The 20,294-nt window shown below is 48.9% G+C and overlaps 6 protein-coding genes across 6 annotated transcripts; 1 reads left to right on the top strand and 5 right to left on the bottom strand.

Annotated features, from left to right (window-relative positions):
- Positions 1 to 318: 318 nt before the first annotated feature.
- CLUP02_09879 (calcineurin-like phosphoesterase) lies at positions 319 to 1,889 on the bottom strand (the record flags this gene model as incomplete). Its single annotated transcript, XM_049288856.1, has 3 exons — positions 319 to 1,265; positions 1,362 to 1,422; positions 1,680 to 1,889. 3 exons carry the CDS (start codon positions 1,887 to 1,889, stop codon positions 319 to 321), a joined length of 1,218 nt encoding a protein of 405 aa, XP_049146000.1.
- A 4,001-nt stretch (positions 1,890 to 5,890) lies between these two features.
- Positions 5,891 to 7,643, top strand: CLUP02_09880 (uncharacterized protein; the record flags this gene model as incomplete). The annotated part of the gene is made up of 2 exons (XM_049288857.1): positions 5,891 to 5,998; positions 6,105 to 7,643. The coding sequence occupies 2 exons, from the start codon at positions 5,891 to 5,893 to the stop codon at positions 7,641 to 7,643; spliced, it is 1,647 nt and encodes a 548-aa protein (XP_049146001.1).
- A 3,047-nt stretch (positions 7,644 to 10,690) lies between these two features.
- CLUP02_09881 (uncharacterized protein) lies at positions 10,691 to 11,101 on the bottom strand (the record flags this gene model as incomplete). The annotated part of the gene is made up of 1 exon (XM_049288858.1): positions 10,691 to 11,101. One exon carries the CDS (start codon positions 11,099 to 11,101, stop codon positions 10,691 to 10,693), a length of 411 nt encoding a protein of 136 aa, XP_049146002.1.
- Positions 11,102 to 11,185: 84 nt separating this feature from the next.
- CLUP02_09882 (uncharacterized protein) lies at positions 11,186 to 12,031 on the bottom strand (the record flags this gene model as incomplete). Its single annotated transcript, XM_049288859.1, has 1 exon — positions 11,186 to 12,031. The coding sequence occupies one exon, from the start codon at positions 12,029 to 12,031 to the stop codon at positions 11,186 to 11,188; it is 846 nt and encodes a 281-aa protein (XP_049146003.1).
- A 407-nt stretch (positions 12,032 to 12,438) lies between these two features.
- Positions 12,439 to 13,244, bottom strand: CLUP02_09883 (uncharacterized protein; the record flags this gene model as incomplete). The annotated part of the gene is made up of 3 exons (XM_049288860.1): positions 12,439 to 12,471; positions 12,563 to 12,678; positions 12,731 to 13,244. The coding sequence occupies 3 exons, from the start codon at positions 13,242 to 13,244 to the stop codon at positions 12,439 to 12,441; spliced, it is 663 nt and encodes a 220-aa protein (XP_049146004.1).
- A 1,627-nt stretch (positions 13,245 to 14,871) lies between these two features.
- On the bottom strand, positions 14,872 to 16,185 carry CLUP02_09884 (uncharacterized protein; the record flags this gene model as incomplete). The annotated part of the gene is made up of 1 exon (XM_049288861.1): positions 14,872 to 16,185. The coding sequence occupies one exon, from the start codon at positions 16,183 to 16,185 to the stop codon at positions 14,872 to 14,874; it is 1,314 nt and encodes a 437-aa protein (XP_049146005.1).
- Positions 16,186 to 20,294: the final 4,109 nt, after the last annotated feature.

Consider the following 20,294-nt stretch of genomic DNA (forward strand, 5'->3'; position numbering starts at 1 on the left):
AATAGTTGCATGCTGGAGCGCCACTGAAGGTTCGAGGCTACCAAGACCGGGGAGGTGAACACTAAAAGGCCCATCTGTTCTGAATGCCTGCTGCCTCGCCTAAATTCCGTTGTGGCAGCAGTCCACGCAGGCTACTCAGACCTGTGTCGAACAAGAACGCATGCCTTCACCGATATGCAACTCCCTGCAGGCGCCTCGTCAATAACCAAAGCTGCCCCGCCGTCTGCCTCGCCGCCAATGCAACGTCGATATCACAGCCACTTTACTCAACCTGAAGCAAGGCATCTGCCCACCTGCCTCTATGTTTCATTGAGGCCCTCAATCCGCATATACGACCCGCGGCATCCCATCGCGATCCCACTCCCACACCGGCAAATCCAGGTCCACTACAATAGGCTTGTTGACCGTCTTGCCGCCGACGTGCGGATAACTCTTCGCCATGATGGCGCAGTTAACGACGCACGTCTCCCGCCGGCCAAGGCGTCCGGCGAGCGCGGCGACATCGGTGCGGGGTGATGTCGGATCGCCGCCGAGGCCGCGGGTGCCGAGGCCCGGGTCTACGGCGGATTCTGACGTCGTTTCGGGGGTAGACGGAGACAGACCGGAAGCTGTCCTCCCCACAGCCTCGTCGGATGCACTCCTCCCCGGGTGCGATCCGTCGTTGCGGAGAGGGTTCCCGCCCTTGATTGTCATATTCACGAGGGACTGCTTGTTCCCCTGGCCCGGGTCACTCCAGCGCTCGACGCCTTCTTCTTTGAAAGCTGAGCCGCCGCAGCCCAGATCCCAACTTACCCTCTCGACGCCGCGTCCTTCATGGACGTGTCCGCAAACAGCGAGCCGCGGACGGACGCGCCACAAGGCCCGTCTGAGGGCTTCGCATCCCGCTGCGCGTCGGGCGCGGGATTCATCGCAGTGGGTGTGTGGCGGGGTATGCGTCACGACAACGTCTGTTTCGAGGGGGATATCGTCCCATAGCGTGGGTAGATCACTCGCCGCGGCGCCGACGCTGCCGTGCTGAGGGGCGTCGTAGCCGAATGCCCAGAGGCCGTTGCGTGGCGAGTACGGGGAGGCAAAGACTGTGAAGGAGGTGCGTGGTCCTGAGGGGGAAGAGAGGCGGATGGTTGCTGTTTCGTGGGCGAGGTAGGTTATTGAGGGGGAGTTTGTGAGGAGGGCTGCGCAGTCTTGAGGTGATTGTGGTATCTGGTTGTGGAAGTGGGATCCGTGTTGAGAGTAGAAGTCTGCGTCTAGGGTGATGTCATGGTTCCCTAGACGGCCGTTTGGTCAGTGTTCTGATGTGGAGGGATGAAATGTATATTGCGTCAAGGTGAGGAAGTCTGAGGGGGGACCAACATTGTGCGTACCTGCGACGACGATTTTGGTCTCAAAATCTGCTTTCTCGAGCCATTGGATTGCCTTTGATAACTGGTGATGCCGTCAGTCACACTGTCCGACTAAGGCACATTCAGAAGCAAGCAAACGCCACCGGCGAGTCCATATTTTGTTTATTCTATTGCCGCGATGAAGCCAGACACCATCAGAGAGTAGCTCATCTCTCCCCGAGCGCCTCCCACATGGCTCCCGAACGGGTAAGTACCTGAGTCGACAACTGGGAACTTCCTTATTGTCTCTCGCTCTCTCTCCAAATACACTTATAGAAAGGGCACGAATGGGGCACGTACCTCGGAATAGCTGCCCTGGTTGGTCAAGTCCCCCGCATGGATCAGCACGTCGCCCTTTGGTAACTTGACGGTAGTGTTATGGGTGTCGGAGACGCAGACGAACCGGGTCTTCCGCAGAACCGGCTGGCGTTGTGCTTGCGGCTGCGGCTGCGGGTGGCCAGAGGTGCCGGTGTGGTCCATGATCCCGGCGATGTTGGAGGGGTCAGTCATGGACCGGGGGCCGGAGTTGGGCGGGCTGTGAGAGGTGCGTAGCGGCCGGCAGATGATGGGGCCGATGGAGAGTTCGGACCGCGTGCGTTGGTGTAATTCGATATTCGATAGACGAGGGTGCGGTGGTATCAGGGCAAATTAGGGGGAGGAGCCGGCAATAGGACTCGAATTAGGCTACAGGGCCAATTTGTGCAGATGATGAAGGCCAAGGTATCCGTATTATCCGTATGTATGTGATGTAAGGATTTTCAAGAACAGTATAAACGAGTACAAGGCACGTGAGAGGATGGGGGGCCAAGAGAGACGGACTGTCGTAATGAACCGGAATGAGGATGTTTGTGCGCAGTGCTTCACTTGAAACAGGCCGGGATAATTCAACAGCACGAAAAGGCAGCCCGGCACCGGATCGCGCAGGCCGTGCGTTCCGCCTTCCTCCAATCTGTGTTCGTAGCCCAGGATTCCTTCCAGTACCGTGGGCTTCCCAGAGCTTGAAAGCTGGTGCCTTGTAGATGATACGTTTCTTTGTGATTTGTTCCTCGGCGGCCAGATTCGTTCGGAAATCATCAGGAAAGGACGATCTGGAAATTCGGGGCCCCCTGCAGTTTCACAGCCAAGGTGCAGAGGAGAAAGTGACGAGAGATAAGATCATGAGCCTGGCCCTTCTTCTAGAAGGAAAAATAGGGGAGGGGTTTCAATGTGTGGAATGGATGAACGTCTGTTCGGTATGACCGCTCTGTGTCATTTCGTGGATGGCGGACCAGAAAGTATTGATGCCTCTAACGTTCGTAGCCAAGGTACGTAGTTGTAGGCTGTATGCAATTGGTTGGGTGCGTGGGAAATCATCGGGTGTGGGGCCGGTGAGGTACTTGGGTACCTTTCCATTTCCGTCATGCGAGATCCCAGGAGAAACGAAGCGCCGCCATTGGTTATACCGGCGGTGAGGGATCTCGTTGACTCGCATCCCCAATTGCACCCAATTTGTGAGGTGAGGTTTGGCTGTGAACCCAGATAGGTAGGCTTGCTGCTGTGGAAGAAGAAAAGGTCAGCAGCCGGTATTATGCAAATGGTCAGATGGAGAGACAAAACGGTCTGCATGCGAGGGGGGGAAAAGAAAGAAAAGTTTCCGTAATGGGGGGTTTGGAAACGTCTCAGGCGCATCTACGAACAGGAAGAGAGAGCATCAACCACCGTCTATTGCTGTCGTGAGTATCTTGATACCTACCCATTCCAGCGGCGGGGGAAGAACTGAAGAGGCAGATGACTGAGAGATTACGTCCTCACTCCAGATTTTCCTAGGGAGAAGATGAGCGAGAACTTGAAATTGAGAAATTGAGAAGCAAGAGGCACAGCACACAGACCGTTGAGATTCCTGGTTGGCGGTTTCTGGGATTGATTGCCTGAGCCAGGGCCGCCAGGAGGCGCAAATGACCAGTGCCGGGGGGCTTTGGCCTTGAGGGTCTAGAATGGTGACAACACAGTGCGCTTTCCCGATGACAAACTTACATAAGCAAGGAAACAGGGACATTACCTTAGCACAACTATGGCTCGCCTGAGGTTTTGGTTTTGTTCACGCATACATCCACAAACACAAGTACATCTGGGCTGGCATCAACACTTGCGAATAAATTTTTCATGAAAATGACGACGACGTGGATATAAATAAACAAACTCAACAAAAGTCCGATCTCGCTGGCGGCCCGAGGGATACTGCGTATGGGTGACGTTGAATTTGGGTCCTGGTTAGCTGAGCTGATCTGGATGGGATGAGCCTGGATTGACAGATGACGATGTCTGGCTTATCACTTATGCTAAGCATATCCGCCATACCAACCATTGCAAGTGCCCGCGGCTGGCATTCCAAAGCCCACGTTCCAATTGCTGTGCAACACACCCCGTTCCCGGCCGTTCGACCCCATCGTTCTTCAACGGTCCCAGCTCCACCGCAATTACGAGGAACTCACCGTGTTGGAAGAGGAGGGGTCATCCTCCTTTTCCTTCTATGCATATGGAGTATCCTCACATCGCTTGCGGCTCCGTTGTGGGAACCAGTCGTCAATATCGATTTGGATGACGGGAATAACCTCAATGCTCAACGATCCAAGGGAGGACAGCAAGAGTCCAGCCCAAGAGCAAGCTGTCCGAGCGCAACTGATGCACTGACAGCACTGCATCCCTTCCCTCCACCTGTATGGAGTCTGGGAGTATGCGACTGCAGCCTGTCCGCCACTCACCTGTCGGTGTTTGCAGCACCTTTGACGGTTTGACCTCCCGTCATGTCTTTCCCTCCCTCTGAATCAACGCCATGCCATTGACACCTTTCTTTGTCTGGTCTGCGATGCAGCGTCAGTGTCACACGAACAACATGTGGGCCGTTGCACGGGACCCCTCTACGTGTCTGGAATCTCTGGATGGACGTCTGGCATCCGTCATTGGCCCTCTAGAGGCAGAGAGGCGCAGACGTCTTGCATTCGCGCGTTTGTCTGTCGGGAGGAAGAAACACACTGGTGACAAGCGCATGTAGCGGTCGTCGTTGGCCTTTGGCATTGTTCTCCAATGAGACGCGGCAAAGCAGCAAGCGCAATGGTCAGGTAGCTAGCTTTATGGTAAGCCAAGGTATGCAGTACTTCGTATACCGGTTATGTGTAGGCAGCTGCTTGCCCCTCCTCCTTCCCCTCATCCACAAACTGTTGATCGAATGACGAGAGAGACATCTCTCTTGCTGACTACCTGATACTTTCCGAGCCAGCCTTTGGGTCCGAGCATATCCGTCATTTTCTGCAGAAACATTTGGGGGAGCCCAAAGGTAAATGCACAGTTGGGACGAAGATTGCCAGATGCAACTCTACTCCCGGCAGCATATCTTGTTAATCTTATCCGTAATACGGTGCCAGTCTCCCCCTCTCCCTCTTCTCATTCTTAACAGAAAAAACCCCTCCAATATCTCACGGCCTGCATTGGGCCAGAACTTTTGTCCCCTTTTCTAATTCGCTGCCTTCAACCATCTCTTGTGTTTTCTTCTTCCTATCAGCGACCGCGGCTCCCCGAAAGAGGGAATCCCACGCCTTGCACGTGTGGGCCTTTTCTCTCCTGGATTGCGCTGGGGTCTGGCCAACCAACTTCCTCATACTAGAAGGGGCTAGTCTGTATATGGATTAGCTCCAACAAATCGAAAAATACGTACTGCTGCAATTGGGGTGAACCTCAAAATTGTGGCACTGCCTTACGCACTGTGTATTCTGTGTGCGACTGTGCGGCCTTCCTCCACTTCTCTCCTCTCCCATCCACTTCATTCACTCCCCCCCGTCTTTGTCCATTGTCTCGCTTTTGTGTCTCTCTTCCTTTTTGTTGCGTTGCTCTGCACTCCGGCACTGTGGAATCCACGCTGAGAGCGGCCACCAGCAGAGACAGAGAGAGGAGACTGGACGCCATACACACCAAACAGCTCTCGTCAAACCACCACCTCCTCCTACCACCGCACTCGCCGCTGCGAATGGCCTCCCGCTGAAAGGCCCTCTCCTCTATACTATTTTCCCCATTTCGATTCGACAGCCCTTTTACCACGTACCACCTTCGTTGTTCCTTCTCCCGACCCCGTCCTCCGGTCGCTACATCCCGCCTTGACGCTACTTCTACTCGCTTTCCTTTGTTTCGACACGCACTCAGGCGACCCTGACCCTGATCGTCCTGCCCAGACCTTTTCTTACCGTCGCGCTTCGTGAGCGCCTCCTAATAATCCGCTTTGCCGGAAGAGCTACCAACACCACGCTAGACGCAAAGCCGGCGACCCAATCCCAATCTCCCGCTCTCGTCCAACAGTGCCGCCAGCTCCAGCTTCACTTGTTCACTGCCATTGTTGCAGCACCGCCATCTCATCTCGTCGTCCTTGGCCCGACACACATCACGAGACCAGCCTTGCTGCTGGACACGACGACAACCTCCTCCCAGTCCACATACACCCAGAGTCTGGAGGTTGCTGTCCCTCCAGCTCTCCGGACTACGCGATGGCCGCCATGTCCGCCGCGTCAGCGACGGCCAACACAATCACGCCCCCGAGCAGCAGCCACGGAAACGGAGGTGCATGGAATAACTATACAACAGCAGACACAGAGGTAAGATAGCTACAGTCCTGGCGACACGGCAATTTTCTTGCAATTCTTTTTCCAATTGGCCTTGGCCAGGCTGCTTGCGAGTAGATATGCTGACAAGGTCTTGCAGAACCTCCAAAACAAGAGGTCTCTCGATAGAACCGATCAAAACAGCCGGCCACCCCTATCGCAAAACGGCAGCTCCGCCAATATTTACGAATACGGCTTCGAGCCTCTGCCTCCCCCACGAAAAAAGGCTTCCAACGACAACATATCTCTGACAAAAAGCACAAGATCATGGGACAGGACAAACCGCCGTGACCATGACACGTCGAAATCGGGCAACTTTGCGGACGATGTTTTCGGGGGGAAAGTTGGATCTGACGAGAAGCGGGCGACAAATGACATACCTGTCTCCGACGATGACAAGTGGATTCACCGGGACAAGCTGGCCAAGATTGAGAGTCAGGAGCTCCAGGCTGCAGGCATTGTCTTGCCGAGGGCGCGTGCGAGCAGCAAACCGCGCAGAGGCCGTAGCGAGGAGAAGCTCAACGGGAGCTCCAGGAGGACCACATCCGCCCCGCCAGACGATGAAATTCCTCTGCCGAGATCTAGGAAAAGCTCAATTTCGCCGGAAAGCAGAGTCCCGGAAGAGACTTTGCCGGATATGGATTTACCTAGCTGGGATCTTCGGCGGCCCGAGGAGATCGCTGTCGAAGGAGATGACGCCTACTGGACTTCCATTAGTGACAAGAACAAGAGCGGCTCCAAGATTCCCGTCGCCAAGGCTAGCCCGGCCCCCATCCCCGAGTATTACTTGGAGAGGAATGCGCCCTCTGGACGAAGACGAAGCGGCGGTAGCGAGCTCGAGACGATAGCCTACCCGAAACCGAGGCCGAGGAGCGGTAGCGCCAACACGCTCGGCGCGACATCAACGTTGGCACCCGCAAAGCGCAACAACACCGACATCTCTCCCCGAAAAGGCAGCGGCACCTCCAGCACCACCAGGAAGACCTCGACTCAGATCAAGGGTGGCGGAAAGACCAAGACACGTGGTGGCAAGGATTCTACGAGCAGCATATCTGGGAACAGACCGACAACGCGATCCGGAGAACTGTCTCCCGGTGTCAAGAAGCCAGAGGGCGACCCGCCATGGATGGTCGGATCCTACCGTCCTGACCCTCGTCTGCCGCCTGATCAACAACTACTCCCGACGGTCGCCAAGCGTCTGCAGCAGGAGCAATGGGAACGGGAGGGCAAATATGGAAGCATCTACGACAAGGAGTTTCGTCCACTCACGGCAGACGGTCTCCTCAAGCCACCCGAAGCTGGATCAAGCACTACACCCCCCGAAGAAGAGAAGCAGGAGCAAGACGAGTGGCCGCTGAGAGGTGACGCTCCCAAAAGCCCCACGGCGCAGAGCCCCACGTCGCCGAGCATCAAGCAGACCAACTCCTACTCGACCATGCCCAAAATCTCCGATAAACCCCAGACTAGCCCGCTGCCGAGCCCTCGTGGCCCACTGAGCCCGACCATGCAACCCCAGCAGCCCGCCGAGACCCAAACCGTTGTCCGCGTACCCGAGCAACCTTCCGCTGCGGCCAACATGTCCATGGGCGGCGAAAAGAAGAAGAAGAGCGGAGGCTGCGGCTGCTGTCTCGTCATGTGAGCGGTCGCTACCATGTATCCAGCCTCGCTCGACTTTGCCATCCACCCCCGTATATCCCGTGTCTGCATCACACCAACATACCCCCTTTTCAACCGCGAGGCGAGCCTCCAACGACGTTATGAGTCTCTTAATTCCATTCACAGCATCGGCCGATCAATTAGATGTATTTATCGAAATATTCCCACCAGACAACTGCACTGTCTTTCGGAGGCAATGCACTTGAGAGCAGCACCGCGGTCCAAGTTTTTCTTTGTTACCCTACCGAGCGTCCTCCAGAAGCTTCGCCACTCAGCGACAACCGTATCCCCGATCCGACGTGTGCGCGTCACCTGATAGTTATGGAGGTTCTGTGGAAGACGCGCCGAGTGACGGGGATTTTGTGTTTTAGAAGCTGTACTGCGAACCAGAACGGAGAGGAGCTTGTTTATTGAATATCCAAACATTCATGGACTGTGTTCCGGCAGAGCCGTGGTTCACATCCAAAAAACCGAAAGGCAGTTGAGGAGGCCGGGGTGTCTTATCCTCATCCTCACTCATCAAGACTTGCCCCAGTACTATTCCCCCTCGGTTATCAAAAAAATGTATAATCGTTAGCGATTGCACCCAGAAAAATTGTCAACTTTTTTGAACATCCACATATACTTGCTCCTTGGTTTCTCTTCTCTGCGCAATGTGTTTTTTTTCCATGTCGCCAGGCGTTTTTTACTATTGTATTTCTCCATGCCTGGCGTTTGCTTCTTTCGTTTTCAGAATGGGGAGTTTCGGGCATCCGTGTTTATTGCTAGTCGCGTTGAGGTTGGTGATTTTGCGTGAGGAAAGCAGGATGATGTGTGGGAAGAGGGGGGTTTGGCGGAGAGGATGGTCATGCCGGGTGTAGAGACAGGCTCGTGTCGTGGTGGAGGCGACGATTGATGGACGAAGAGGGAGGTGAAGAGAGGGAAGGGTGGAGCTGAGAGAGAAGGGAGGGAAGGGCGAGAGGCGTAGGCACCGGTGCGGATTTATATATAATTGATACCCCAATCCACGTTCCGCCGGTGGCCGAGGCGCGGTTGAAGGGGGGGGGAGATGAGAGAGGGTGTTTTGCTGAGTTTGAGTTTGAGCTGGTTGTGTTTGGACAGGTGTTCTAGAGAGGGAGAGAGGTGCGAAGATGATGCTTAGAGAGGTGGGGGAGCGTACTTCAAAATCAAGCCTTTATCATACATATTGATCCTCGCGGTATCAGCGTCGTCTAATGGGTTCCTGCTATCGCCCAAAGTGACATATCGGGATTCTTATAAGAGAAGGAGAAGGGAAGGCGAGGGGTGACAAGTCATGCCTCTGACCGGGCTGGAACAGCGCACTTCTCGATTGAAGCCTCTCTTGACTTCATTCAAGTATCCGACTTCACTCAAGTATCTGTTTTCAGTTTAATCAGCCTGGGAATCTGCGCATACACAGTCGAGCTTTGGCGCCTGCTGTGTGGGGGGGCGGAGTTGAGTGGTGATGTGTAGCCTTGCTGGGAGGCAGAAGGGAGACGGAAGGTGGAATGAGGCTCCAGGTGTGGTTGCCTGGTGCTCTGAAGTGATTTGCCGAGATATAGTATGTATGTGATCATGGTAAACTTGTCGTGATGCTTACCTCAGTGTGGACGCCTCGTCAACCCCAGAATGGTACCTTCCTCTCGAGAAGACTCATTACCGAATCCAGACCTTGAACTGAGTCTTTGAGGCATATGAAAAGGAGACTCCTCTGCGCTGGTTTTCTGAGCTCCGTTCCTTGAGCAGAGGACCTGCAGCTTTTTCCATCTTGTAGAAGCAAGGTGATTGAGCGACTCAAGTGCTGGCAGCTTGGAGTGTAAGGCGGCTGGTATGTTCCGATCTCATTCCGTGATGAAATTTCCCTCGTGCAAAGACATGGTGGAAAGAGCCGGAGATATCGTGCCGCTGCTTGTTTTTGATGGTCCGCCCTTTCGGTGGCTTCATAGCGGAATATACGAAGTGCGACAAGGCGTGGTTGAAACCCTTGGCCGTTGACCTTGAGGAGTGCGTAGTGCTTAGGTTCCCATAATGTGAAGAGAGCTTAACGCCATTGTTGGGAAACGAATCGGCCAAGTACCTGCGCAACCATGCTCTGGTTTCTTGTGTAGAACCAGAGCCACTGGTGCCAAAGAATGTGGCTGGTAGTCCAGAGCTTGGGACTTGTGCAGAGGATGGCTCCCTTTTAAGGGCATTTAGTTGAGTTTTGCTATCCGGGCAGTACTGTTTGGCTATCCGGGCAGTAACCCACTTTTTGGACCAATAAGAGCTTATAACTGCAGAGCTCGGGCCATGGCCCCACACTCGTACCCGCTGCACCTGCCCACGGGCCACCCGGCGCAGTTACGTAAGGCAGCCGCAGGCACGTTCGGTCGCAATTGCCCACGGTCGCAATTACCCACGGTCGCAATTACCCACGGTCGCAATTACCCACGGTCGCAATTACCCACGATTGTAAATACCTATAGAAATAGATAATAAAATAGGTAATTGAGCAGGCAATTACTACTATAGGTAATTGCGACCGTAGGTAATTACGACCGTGGGCAATTGCGGCTGCCTTACGTAATTGCGGCGCAAATGCGCTAGGTGGCCCGTAGGCAGGTGCAGCGGGGTAAAAAAGTTTAGAGTTTAGATGGCAGGCTCTGATTGGTCTAAAAAGTGGATTACTGCCCGGATAGCCAAACAGTACTGCCCGGATAGCAAAACTCATTTAGTTACCTCTTAGAGAGAGTCGAGGTAGGAAGGAGGGGACTTTCCTTAAGCCTCGACCTGGTGAGAAGGTCAATACGCCACACAAGATAGTCTGTTGATTAGGATATCTGAATCAAGCTGTTCAACGATTTCAAAGCACGTTATACTTGACAAACTCCTTTGGAAACAGGGTATCCGGATTAAATGACCCAAATACCAATCTATCACAACAGGAACACCTTCCACCGCTAATCACCCGCGTACCAGTAGAGCTTTCCGCAAGCCTCCGTGTAGTCAGGCTCTCCATTTCCCTCTAGAAAAAGCTGACCATGCTGGCTCCTACTTCTGAGTACGATCCATCTCCCTGGGAGCACCCTCTTCAGCGCCGGACACGCCACATGACGTTTCTTGTGAGGGAGTCCCATCCGTCTCATCCTCGGCGACCACAATATGGCTCCCGATAAGCTGGACTTTAAGCCCTCTCGCGAGCTTTTTCAAGGCATCCACAGGTTGGAGACCTTCACCCGCCGCAGTGCGGCAAGCTGGACTGAGAGCCACAAGAGTGCCCAACGATGAGCTTTTGAGGTCTCTATAATTTGAATCTGAGCCTCCCGTAGAGTGAATGATGGTAATGACGAGGAGCACTGCTGCAGCCGCGATCTCGGCTACGAGCAACATCACCCAAGGCCATGTTATCTTCACGTATGTGGCCATCGTTGTCGCCCGCCCAGGAACATTGAACACACCCATCGTCCATTGACCGTAGGGCCGGTACATTCTAATCCTAAATCTCGTATCAGCTGTGGCATAAGATCACAAACAGAGTAAAACACCCTATGTCTGGACGTACGAGGCAGATACTAAAGTGGCAACGTTTTCGTAAATATTTTTGAGGCAAAGTTCTCGAAGTTCGAGGTTTAGTATGTTGCTTCGCGAGAACAGGACCGCTTCATGAAGTGTACTGATGAATTGAAAACCTTGAACGTGTTGTGGAAGAGACCCGCTAGTATCAGGGGCCATCGAAACGAATGCAAAGCCTGCGAAGAAGCTCCTCATTGCCTGAGAGATCTCTTCCATCGCACGATAATTCGTGCTGAAAACTGCGGCTTCATTTCGAACCAGCTTGGTTGCAGAACCTACACGTTGAGCGGGATCCCGGAGGCTTAAAATTTCATCCCCGCGGTCAGGGCTGGTACTGCACGCCCACGATCGATTTAGAACCAATGATTGGCAATCCATATCGAGAAATGCCTGGCCATCTTGGCCAACGGGTTCGGTGAACGTGTCTTCGATTAGAGTACGTTCCCTGCCCAGCTGAACTGTGGTGTTATAAGATTGCACACACAGGTGGAAGAGAACTTCGACGGCCTCATGCTTAATACTGTGGACGTGATCAAGTGCCTCCTGCCATGTTCTTTTTGGACCTTTGTATGTAGACATCCACCAAGTCTTGTCAGACTCAGTCAGCATTGGTGCAGTGTAAATCAGAAAGAAGGATGCGATTCTTGCTCGAAGCAGAGCTGGGTTGTGTTGGAACGCAAACGTATGGTTGCCGTTCAGTATGTCTGTGAACAATGCTGCTTTGCTCTGATGGTCGAAATCAAAGCCACCGGGTAGCGAAACTTTCCATACACTGCTGTTTGGAAGGATCCTGTCGGCTAATATTGGAGTTTCTGTCATTCTTCCATCTTCAAACTTCTCAGCTTTCAAAGAAGATGTTATGTTTGCCAACTTTACACACACCCCAAGAGATTGATACTTATCGAACGTGCAGTTGCTCGTGGAACAAAAGGTTGCGTGAGTATCGATGGCGGCATACGGTAACGGTTTCTGAAAATTCTCATAATCTAGGAAGCTAGTTTGATAACTGGCGAAGCGGATTGCTGACTCAAGCTTATCTCTGGGGTACATGAGATCTCGGACTGCTTGCGTAGTAGCCTGGCTTCCTGTTGCTTCTTTTGCGACGAGCATTTCTTCTTGTGAGTATTTGATAGACAATTGTGTAATTGGCGATGTCAGAGCACTGATCGCGGTGAGGAGCGCCCCAAGAACCACAAAATGCCGGAATCGGAAACGCGACAGTAGTATCAAAGAGCCCCATGCTCCTCGGCTTGCTTGATCTATCAGTTCGAAATTGTAGAGAGATCGAGGTACACCATTCGCATTCAACCAGGCCCATTGTGACTGGCTCATGCAAGCGCAAACGGGTACCATGAAGGCAGCCTTCGCTAAGGTGGTGAATAATGCGAGGAAAGAGTTCAGTGTAGCCTCGAACGGCCACTCCGGTTGCACTTGCGAATCATACTTGAGAAGCACGACAATGATGACTTGATATCCGAGATCAGCAATCGGAACTTTTCAAAGGGCATTGATACTTACCGCCTATGAGAAGTGTACTCAGTACGATGCAGGCTATCTCGAGAGCCCATATTTTCCAAGTCGGCTTCAAGGTCTCCGTGGCTCTCTTGGCTTCATCGAGCCTTTCGGCACTAGCACTCGTAGGTTGTGGGCCTTCGTCAGGTCCTTCTGGTGTCTGTTGTGCACTTGGGTGAGTGGTGACACTGATGGGTTTTCGCCGGATCCCCGCGCCGGGAATCGAGAGGTCTTCATGTTGGTGTGTGTCAAGATTGGTGCCGTAGTTTTCGTGAGGTGAGATTGGGCTTATCTCACTCGCCATGATCTCGGCTTCGGGGCTCAACAATATCCATTCATGAGTCTGGGCGGCAGAAGGTGGGTGAGATAATGGAGGCAGACTTTGCGGACGACGCGATACCGACCGGTTCACCTCACTTACGTTATCCGGAGGGCACTGGTCAGAGGATATCATCGGAACTCGCTGCTGAAGATGAGCGTTCGGAGACATAGCTTGAGATGGTTCTTCGTTGGCCTGCATGACTGATGAGAAGATAAGATGCAGGACAATGAATCGTGCTTCAGCTGGAAGAGAAAAGCAGCTTGTGGATCACAGCTCTGCACGAATATAGGCTCTTAAATGTTCATGGTTGGCCCAACGCCGAGCCTGATGAGGACGGGGCGCCGTGACACTTGAGATTCCAAGTCAGTGTATAGATCGCCTCCATAAGTATCCCACTCTTCTAGTCAGTAGACGTAAGCCCGGCTTATCTGGTGTAGTTCGTGCGCTGTCAACACGGCTATTCGGTGACACCGACCCTAGCTTATGGTAGTGCCAGTCTCCAGATGCCTCTGTGACAAGGCAGAAGATCTTCCTGGCGTAAAGTCATTGGTAGTGGCATATGGTTACATCTCGACCTGATCCGTGTTACTACTAGATGTGGTGTTTTCTGCAGACTTGGGCACCACTTCGGCTCGCTTATCTTGACCGTTAACGTCTTCTAAGCCGAGTCAGTGTTCCGTTCGACAAGACGTGGCCACGTAGAGATACCTAGGCTCGCATCCATTTTATTGTGCAAATTGAGCAAATTATCTATCGCTACGGCCGTCAAGGCCGCCTTGTCTTGTTATCCCCAAACTGGGGTAGTGTAGTCACAGACCAAGAGACTTGCATAGATCACAGTATTACGACTGCATTACATTTGGTAAAGAGAAGTTGAATGGACTCTTAGAAGCGCGACGAACTGGAGAGGCACCTCTAATCGAGTAAAAACATAACAAGACGCTGGTGGGCTAGGTAATACAATACGGGTCTACGAACAGACAAGAGATCGCCTTTTGAATGCTCACTGATGGGCGAGCTTGGCTTGAAGTTGCAGCTCCCGACGAATCTCAATTGTTATAGGGTATAGCTATTAGGCGGCAGGGCGAAACTTGAACATCTCATTTTGTCGGATTGGAAGTCCAATTCGACCGCGGCATACGGCCGACTGCGCAGGGGCCAATTGGGGGCCCTATTTACGATTATCGTAGCCAGCCCAACCTACGGTTGGAACCTCCTTTTTACACCTACTACGCAGAAATTCATAGAGTTCAATTGATCTCTTCGTCAACCCACGGTTGGAACCAACTACCCTGTAATAGGGATACCAACACATTTGGATAGAACATCACACCCGATATATTCCAATAAATACTCTGGATGGTTCATACTCAGTACAGCAAACTGAATACAAAACTGCCTAAGACAGGTGTACTATGCAAGCTATTCCACGGGGCCACCACTGCCTTCAATGAAAGGCACTACTCCACCTTCTGACCTCAAAGATAGTTATGTGTATGTATCAAGATCCATCGATCTAGAAGTTTCGACGGCGATGAAACCGTATGAGGAAGCAGTGCCGGTAAAATAGTTAGATGACAGCACACAGGAATAGGAATATCGAGGAATATTGATATCGAATTGTATTAGGTGGCTCTCTGTGGGACGTTACCCGGCTATCTCAACTTCTCCGCTGCTGTCAGCGAGCTCTCTCAATCTGTGGTACAAACATCCTTTTTCATGAGCCCAGTCAATAAAGCCCATGCCACCCCGAATATACAAAAGAAATCCTCAACAAGTAATTGGCTCGTAAACATGGTCGAATCCCCAGATACAAGTTCCAAACTCACTCCTTCTGGTCCAAAACGGAAGCATGCAACACGGTGGGACTTGTCTGGATAAGCGTACCAACAGTAACATGCGGCCAGCTGAGGTTAGCAAAGTCCAGTGTGACATTCTGCGTGTACTGAAGCTGAGTGTACTCCACGGACACCGTCTTTGCTTGCGGGATCGGGAAGTGGACCTCAAAGACGGGCACTTCCTCACCCTCGCGGAGGGGCAGCGGCGAGAAGTGCTTGCACCGCTGGTGCTCCGAGGGTCCCTTCCACGGCTCGAGATGGATCTTTGTGCGGACGGTGGAGATCCAGTACTGGGCCTCCATGCGGGTTGCGTTGGCGTTGGCACGGCTAGGGAGTTCGAGGGCTTGTTGGCCGTCACCGACAAGGAAGCCGATGTTGGAGGTGCCGCCGCCGAGGTTAGTTCCCTCGGGCTTGGTTGTGATCTTGTAGGAGGTGTTCTCGAGGATGTTCTTGCCCTTGTTGGCCAGCTCCAGGACGACGTTGGGGTTGTCGATCATGTCTTGGGTGATTGTATGGGCTTGCGTGAACGTGTGGAGGTCTTGCGGGAGGCGGAAGGTGGCAGGGTCTTTTGCATTTTGGCTGGGGAAGAGGATTCTTTTGCCGCCGCCGACCGGGAAGGGCTTGATGTCGACTTTGGGAATGAATGGTGCTCCCACGCTGAAGGATGGCTCCGAGAAGCACTGGGCGTTGATGGTGGTGCCGTGCGGGATGGACGCCATGCGAGCAAGGGATGTCTTGAGCTTGGGTATACTTGTAGCGGGGACGTGCATCCAGAGACCGGGCTCGAAGTGAATGACGGGAGGTTTCGGCTTCGGCTCCGTGATATCATGAATGGTCTGGGTGTAAGGAACGCCGTTCAGTTCGATGTCCTCCTGCTTCATCAGTCCGCGGTTGGGCACATCGCCGAGACCGGGAGCAAAAACTTGGCTCTCGTGCGTGATGTTGAGTTGGAGGATGTTATCCGGGATGAAGGGGGGCTTCAGCACGGGGGTGACTGCCAATGTGGTGGGAGAGGTAGTGCTGTGAGGGCGGAAGATGGTGTTAAAGCCTTTACCGGTGAAAGTGCGGTTCTCCAGCTTCTTCAAGATTCCCAACGGCGGGGCTGGTGCTTCTGGTGTTGCTTGTTGAGTGATGTTGGCATGGGTCGTATCCGGAGTGCCGTTGTTGTGGGCGTTGGCGAGGTACGGGCAGCCGCCACGGCCGTTGGAGTTGTGGTCGCTTTGTGGCTGGAGGACGGTGGCTCCGAAGGAGTTTGCCTCTGGGACGCTGATCGAGGCGGAGGTGGTGATTGGGAGACCCATGACTGCAAATGTGCTTTGGAATGTTTGGTTCTTCAAAGTAACGGATGAAGGTGAGCTGTGTGGTGAGATGGATGAGGGATGATGATGAGAAGAAGGAATCTTTAAGTAGTTTTTCCCTGATACTATCGATGGCATCTGAATCAAGGTAAATGGAAGCACAAGTTACACGAGCAACAGATAGGCAGAATTCCGCAAGCGCAGATACGAGCTGACTGTTGATGGCTTCAGTTGGAGAGCTGAAGTGTGAATAAGACACGTCGAACGCCACAGCCTGCAAGCTCGAAAGTATCATCTGAGTGGCATCAGCCGCATTCGAAGCTGACAGTGAGGCGTTCTTTACTTCCGCTTCTCTGCTTTTGTAAGTTGTGTGGCACTCCAACTCGCTCGCCGCCTTCATACCGGCAAACAAAGATGAGACGCTGTAGCCTATCTCTTCACTATGAGGTCCAGCAGGGATCGTACGCCACTTTCTAGGCAGTAAGGGTCCTATAGGCCCTATCATGCGAATACTGCATCGATACTAGAAAAGACGATTGAGAGTTTTCGAGTGTCTCATATCCTGCTCTAGGCCTTAAAAAGGTGCGGCTGAAGCTCAGCGGGCACGTGCTGGTCCGCTTCCGGAACGTTGAAGCCTGCAACCAAGCCGCATCGGCAGTGTGAGACATGGAAGTCCCTGGATCTCTCGCGATGGAATTTCTGGTCTTGCGAAGCCAAGGTCCCTTGGATTCCTCACTGGAGAAGCCGGCTGGTTGTCTTGAGTCACAATGGCACATACTGACTTTTAGGGGTAAATACGTCGCACAACACTCACGTTCATCGGGGACTGAGATCACGGGAAAAGTCGAAGGAGTCTTACATGCAGGTACAACTTATAGCCTACTTCAATCTAGCACATGTGCGTTTCCGAGGGGACCCCCAATCACATCTTCTCCCCCTCATCAGCTGGAATCCAAGTGTCTCTGGCTTTTGGAAATCCTACACATCTCATTGGCCATTGTCCGCATGCCACCTTTCTCATGCCATGTGCTAATCTGACGGCACCTAGAGGAAACGTGGAAATCCCCCACCCGGGTACGACGGTCTAGATCCCCTAGTCTTGAACTCTGGCATGCAAGCTGTCGGACCGCCTCACCCCGCCACTGCAACCGGAGGGTTCTGTCGGATTAGAAGTCCAATTCGACCGCGGCATATAGCCGACTGCGCAGGGGCTAATTAGGGGCCCTATTTAGGATTATCGTAGCTAGCCTAACCTATAGTTAGAACCTCTTTTTTATACTTACTACGTAAATATTTATATAGTTTAATTAATCTCTTTATTAACTACGGTTCGAACTAACTATTTTATAATAGGAATATTAATACTAATTAATAGTTAAATTCTATTATTATAAATTAATAAGGTATCTTATTATATCAAAAAAACGACTTTTTAATATTATATATAGTAGTTCTTTTTCCGGCTTTATAAGTATAAAAGATTAACCTTAACGGGATTACACTTTTAAAGGAAATTATATAATACGGTATACTTTTTAATTATATAATATACGTAATATGCCCTAAGTACGCGCTTAACGTAATATAGTGATTTTAATACGAAAACTACTATATAATTCGGGATAAGTAAGCTGCCCTTTACGTAGCGGCGCCGGCTAAAAAGGTTAATAATAGAGGTTAGCCGTAATAGTTAGCTATAATAATTAGCTATAATAGTTAAAGACGGCCTTTTTTAACTATAAAGGTTCTAAACTTTAATAGCGACGTAGAGGTTTTTAAAAAAAGGGCTAAATAGGCTAATATTTACTACTCTTTTATTATACTAGAGCTCGTAAAGATTCTTTTTATCCTTATCGTTTCTAATATTACTTAAAGCTATTCTCTATTTAAACTAAATAAATCTATTAAATAAATTTACTAAATAAACCTATTAATATATAAATTACTACTTAAATAGTCTATTCTTAGTATATAGTTAGTAATTAGTAAGCTAGAACTCTTTAAAAATACTTATTAATAAGTCTACCCCTCTCGAGCTAAGTGCCCTCGGCTAGCTCGACGTTATAGCTATTATAACTAACGTAAGTATACCTAAGGATTAGTAAAGTACCTTTTAATAATACGGAATTTAGCTAGGTAATAATATAAACGCTATAAATAATTAAGCTAGTACGGATATTAAAATCCGGTATATTAATACTAGTTTAGAAATTATATTTTATAAAGTTAGAAATCCCTTTAATACGGGCTATATTATAAATATAAAGGAATATATAAAGGGCCCCTTAACCCTTAATAAAAAGGAGTATATAATACGGGATTTAGCTACTTATATAGGCTAGTATTAAGAGGTTTTATATATATTAAAATAGGTATAGCTCGCCCTCTAGACGGCTAGAAGCGGGGGAAGGTTAGGAGTTTTAATTAGTAATTAAGTATAGAGCGCAATATACTTAGTTTTCCCTAATACGTAATATACAGTACGGCCCTAGCGGATTGCTCTATCGGGGGGTTTTAATACTATATAAAATAGGAGATTTATATTAATTAACTTTATAAAAGTAAACGAAAAGGGGCGATTTTTTAATACTATACGGAATTAAGTAATTATAGCCCTTTACTACTTATAAGAGGTCGACGTTTATTACGTTAAACTACGTTAATTAATAAAACTACTTAAATAACTAGCCTTTTATTATTATTTTAAATAGCTTTTTTTATTAAATAACTTTTTTATAGCTAGTTTATAATTAGAAATTAACTAGTTAAATTAGTAAAAGAAAATACTTACGTAATAATTACTTATTTAATTAATTAGCGTAATAAATAAGCTTAATAATACGATATAAAAAAGCACTACGTAATTAAAAAAAAGGGATTTTTAAATATAAATATTCTTAGTAAGTATAATAAGAACCCGTATAAGAGTTATAAAGTTAAGAGATTTATAGTATATAAAAAGGTCTAATATTATAAGGATTTTATAAATATAACTTTAAAGCTTATAATCTAAACGATCTCTTTATAACCCCCTTAACTACTCCTTAAATATTACTTAAAAATATAATATAAAGGACGGTTTAATAAAAAAAGAGGGGATTTAGAGGTCCTAATAATATTAAGTTAAGAATATTATAAATTTTAGAAATTAATTTAAAAAAAAAGCGACTATTTTAAAATAGTCCTATAACCTCTTATTATAATTATTATTAGCTTAAAAAAAGGCTAAAAAAACGAGGATCTAAAAAAAAAAGAAAAAAATCCCCTAAAATATTACTAAAAAGCTTCTTTTTATACTAGCTCCCGGCGCGAGATTACTAATTTTAAAAAATTAACTAAGTAATAAAAGGGATTATTAATAAGTAATAAGTATTTAATTACGATTAAGTTATAAAAAAAACGATTTAAAAAATACAAAATAGGGTATTAAGAAGCCGTAAAAAAAAGATCTTTAAAGTATTTATACTTACTAAGTATAAGTAATAAATAGGTATTTTTAATAAGTCCTTAATATTTATAACTTTATAAAAAAGAGGGCTTAATTTTACTAATTATACTTAATAGCCTATTTAACTTATTTACGAGTTACTTAGTATTTACTTTTAACTATTCTTATAGAATACTATTTTAAAAGAGGTAAGTTAAAAAAAAAGCTATTTAGAAATTACGGAGAGTACGAGGCTTAAAAAGCTAAAAATATATAAAATAGCAGAAATTAGTAACTAATAAAGGTCCTAAGATTAATTATTATATCTTTCTATAATAATATAAATATTTACCGCTATTATTAAAAAAAGAAACTACTAAAACTAACCTTTTTATATTAAATAAAAAAGAGGATTTTAGTAAGTATAATAATTAGTAATCTAAAAAAGTAGTAATAATTACTAAAAATAATAAAAACGAGAGTAGTAATAAAATAGTAAAAAAAAGTGGAAATATCCTAGACTTTAATAAATTCGTTGAGTAGTAAAAGTACGGATTTATTATAGCTAGTGCGTAGATTAAGTATAATTTTATTAAAATTAAATATATTAATAATTATTAATATAAATACGAGCTAGAGTACGACCCTTAGTAAATTAGGGTAAGAAAAAAGAGGGAGAAACCCG

Source organism: Colletotrichum lupini, chromosome 5 (genome assembly GCF_023278565.1).
Source record: "Colletotrichum lupini chromosome 5, complete sequence".
NCBI classification, from domain to species: Eukaryota; Fungi; Ascomycota; class Sordariomycetes; order Glomerellales; family Glomerellaceae; genus Colletotrichum; species Colletotrichum lupini.